The sequence below is a fragment of the Hyla sarda genome, chromosome 4 (genome assembly GCF_029499605.1).
Source record: "Hyla sarda isolate aHylSar1 chromosome 4, aHylSar1.hap1, whole genome shotgun sequence".
NCBI classification, from domain to species: domain Eukaryota; kingdom Metazoa; phylum Chordata; class Amphibia; order Anura; family Hylidae; genus Hyla; species Hyla sarda.
In genome coordinates, this window is record NC_079192.1 from 8,766,767 (window position 1) to 8,770,924 (window position 4,158).

The 4,158-nt window shown below is 38.0% G+C and overlaps 1 protein-coding gene across 1 annotated transcript; it reads right to left on the minus strand.

Moving 5' to 3' along the window:
* Positions 1 to 662: 662 nt before the first annotated feature.
* On the minus strand, positions 663 to 1,592 carry LOC130367221 (olfactory receptor 510-like). The gene has a single exon (XM_056569624.1). The coding sequence runs from the start codon at positions 1,590 to 1,592 to the stop codon at positions 663 to 665; it is 930 nt and encodes a 309-aa protein (XP_056425599.1).
* Positions 1,593 to 4,158: the final 2,566 nt, after the last annotated feature.

Here is a 4,158-nt window from a genome sequence, read left to right on the forward strand (position 1 = left end):
ATTAATAAATACACTGCTATCTCATTATAACTATGAGCTAATATTTTTTGGTCAAAAGGGGAAAAGAGATGAGTGTACAGCCTCATGGGAATCCTGGATTAAGCTTTATAAACCCCCATAGACCCTTACTATCTAAACTAAGTTATGATACAATTCAGCTTACTACACACAAAAGAGCGGTTCTTCGAGTGTATAAGACGGCTGACCCTTGTGACATCCTTGTGACACCTCGATTCTGAATTCTACCAAATACCAGACAACTGCCTGATTCAGCAGTTATGGAGACTCACTATTTTATTGTTTTATTGTTTTCCTTCTTATTGTTATTTTCTTGCTCTCAAATTTCAATTAAGGTCCCTTTGGACCTGATAGATCCTTTGTGAATATGCATGACACTGTTTGGATGAACAATTATGCTCCACCAGTCAAGGTTGTTATGCATGTTCATATGTAAACTCTGACACATCTGATGTCATAATATGTTATATGTTACATTTCTTATGTTTATAAAATTCAATAAAAACATTGTGAAACTGAGTGAAATCCAAATCAAATCATAATTTATATTTTGTGATGATTCTGTCTTTCACTGTTCTAATAAGCCAACTATTAAAATTATAGACCATACCATTGTATAAAATGACTCATCTTTTCTAATCATCTTAAAAGATGTAAATGGTGAGTTTTTGCACAGCTCTCTTTATCTCCTGGTTCCTCAGGCTGTAGATAATGGGGTTCATTAATGGTGTCACCACTAGGTACAACAGAGATCTGTATTTGTTGATATATAAGGAACTTTCATCAGGTGGAATTATGTAGACTGTTATTAGGGTACCATAATAGGTACCAACAGTGATCAGGTGGGTGCTACACGTGGAGAAGGCTTTTCTTTTACCGAGAGTTGAAGGTATTTTAAGGATGGTGTAGAAAATACAAGCATAGGTCACAACAATAAAAACAAATGGGAAAAATATCAAAACAACAGAAATAACATTGTCTTGCAACAAAAAAATAGAAGTGTCTGAAGTGGTCAATGTTATTACTGGACCAAAGTCACAGAAGAAATGGTCAATGGAGTTTAAGCCGCAGAAGTTAAATTGAATAATGACAAGAAACTCACTTGTTGTTAACACGCTGACTAAAATCCATACCCCAAAAACAAGCTGGAGGCAAAGAGCTGGAATCATCATTGAAGAATAACGTAATGGGTGGCAAATTGCCAAATATCGATCATAGGACATGACGGCAATGAGAGAACATTGGAAATATCCAAATAAAGCAAATAAAAGCAGCTGTATCATGCAACCCCAAAAGGACAAAATACCCTCCTCAACAAGTATTATGTCCAACATCACAGGGACGACACTGGTGGTTAGTAAGACGTCAGTTATGGATAAGTGTTTTAGAAAAAAAAACATTGGGGTTTTGAGGTGATCAATAATGGAAACCAGAAGGATAATAAGAAGGTTTCCTCCCAGTATAAATATATAAGTCAGGAGAAACACAATGAAGAGAAGAGTCCTGTACTTGTGTAGACTCTGAAACCCAAGAAGACGTATCTGAGTGACCTGCGTCTGATTCTCCTCACACATCATTTACATGTCAGTAAATATCCAAGATGTTCCTTTCTCCTAAACGGAAACAAAATTGGCAAAAATGTATTTTAAAAACTCCTGAAATATATCATAGCAAAAATGGTCTTAGTCTATTCCTTCTACTTACCAATGATTTCCCTTAGAGGATGCTCACAAGAGGTTTGGGGTGTTTTCAGCCATAATGTGATATATGAGCATCGTTAAGTCTTGCCTTGTAGACAGCAATGTTTACCAGACGTTGATGGTTTTTATAGTGTAAGATAAACAAGAAATATTCCCACAGGATCCTGACATGACGGCTACAATTTAATGACTACAGTAAACAGATGAGACTTGTTAGAATTAATTGATGGCTTAGCTGCACTTTGAGAGAGGCTTCCGATGACCTAAAATGAAATGTTTTTGGTTAAGTAATGTATGTAGATAGAATTATAATGATTAATATTTATAGATAAAAGTTTGTGAGTTTGTCTGAAAGGAGAAGATTTTCAGATTTGGCAGAAGAATGTTAAAATATTGAGTCCTTGGGTTATTGCAGGATGCTTTACTGCAAATATTTATTCCCTCAATACACAGGGAAACTTCCCACATTTTAACACTATTTTTTCCAGGACATTGCCCATTTCCTATGATGCATCTTTATATAACCACGTATCTGCTGTATCCTAGTACAGATCATCTTTCCAAAACTGTATTGGCTGTCATATAATTGTAATTTTTTTTGTTTTTTCAACTGATTGTTGATTAAATAATTTTTCTTTAAAACAGATATTTTCAACAGTGAAGAAAAATATAAGTACATAGAATAATAAACAAAGGTCACTACAAATTAACAAGACCAGGTTACAATATGGTAATCTGCATAGATCCGGCTGTCAAGAAGTCCAGATTTTTTCCAGGTTGGCTCCGTGAGTATCCGGGGAAGGCCCCATATCAAGAACATTAAGCATAAATAGAAGCCGTTATCTGACAAATAATGAAGCAAGGATTTTATGACAAGAGAAGTAGTATTAGTGGGTACTAGTAATACTGTATCTCTAGACTTCCTCACAATCAATCCGGATCTATTACACCTCAGTTTATGGACAGTAACCCAGGTAACCTGCAATGAAAAATATATAAAATAATGTACGTAAAAAAGTAGGAGGTAGAAGGTTTGTAAGAGGTAGAAAGGGGGGGGGGGAAGTTATATAGAGAAGGGGACAGGTAAGTAGGGGAGATAAAGAGAGTAAAGATAATGTATCTGCTCGGCTCCAGCTCCTCGGGATCCGTTGACTGCCTCAGACCACTCTCAGGGATTCTACATATTCATCCCACTGGCGCCACAATGTCTGGAAAGCATCCAGTCTGTTTTCCACCATAGCGGACATATTTTCCATTCTCCGTATATCTGCAATTTTGTCCAGTAGCATTTGGAATGGGGGCTTTCAGTTTTCTCCCACCATTGAGCCATAAGACACTCGGCCGCAGGGAGTATATGTAAAAAGAGCTTAGATTGAATGTTACTAATTCCACCGGGTGGAAAGTTCAAAAGATATGTTTCCACTGACCGTGGAATGTGAGACCCAATAATCCTCCTAACTATTGATTGCACCTCCAGCCAAAAGTGTCTTGGAAGTGGGAAGTCTCAAAACATGTGTGGTATAGAACCAATATCTTTATTACTCCTCCAACAAGCGGGGGAAACTTGCGGGAAGATGTGGTGGAGTATCTCAGGCATGTAATATCAATGTAGTAACATTTTGTACTGGTTCTCTTTGTGTGTGATGCAAGTTGAGGACTTAGCTGCCCATGACCAAATGACCTACCATTGTGCGACGGTGAGTGATTTCCCTAAATAAGATCCCCACTTCATCATATTTGGGATGTGTCCTGTGGACATATTAAAATATCATAAGTTCTTGAGATCAAACCTCTAGTGGTGGTATCTCACTTACAAATAAATTTATGGGAGTCAGAGGTGGGAAAGCGGGATCAGATGGACAAATCCCTAAATGTCCCTGAATGTTGTGGTAGTGAGATAGGGACTCTCTTGTTATGCGAAATTTGTCACCAAAGATTGCAAGGTTAGAAGATTTCGAGCGATGGGATCAACCAAGTCAGCTAGGTAAAATATCTTGGCCGGGATGCAAGGGGAGATAGTCCTGATGTCATCTCTATCTGGGATACTAGGGTTAAATAACATTGTTGTAAGTTGAGAGGTCAGTGATTTAAGGGCCCAAAAGGTTCCTTGTGCAGGGGGTAGATGACCATATGATAGAGGATGGGTGGACAGGAGCAATCCATAACTTCTTGACTTCATTACACCTGTTATAAGCCAAAAATCTGGTCCATGAGGGGATTCTCCGGAGGTGCACTGCCAAATAATATTTATAGACATCAGGCATGACCAGGCCTCCGAGCTGTTTTTTAGCAGATAGGACCGCCACTGAGCACCTTTGTCTCCCACCCCTCCATAAGAATTTATGCAACATAGCTTGGAACTTTCTAATGGCATTTTTGGGAATGGGGACAGGTAAAGTTTCTACAAGATACAGGAATTTTGGTAGAATAGACATTTTAA

Bases quoted from the DNA above. Each gene is read 5' to 3' on its own strand.
- LOC130367221 (XM_056569624.1), bottom strand. From the start codon at position 1,592: ATGTGTGAGGAGAATCAGACGCAGGTCACTCAGATACGTCTTCTTGGG.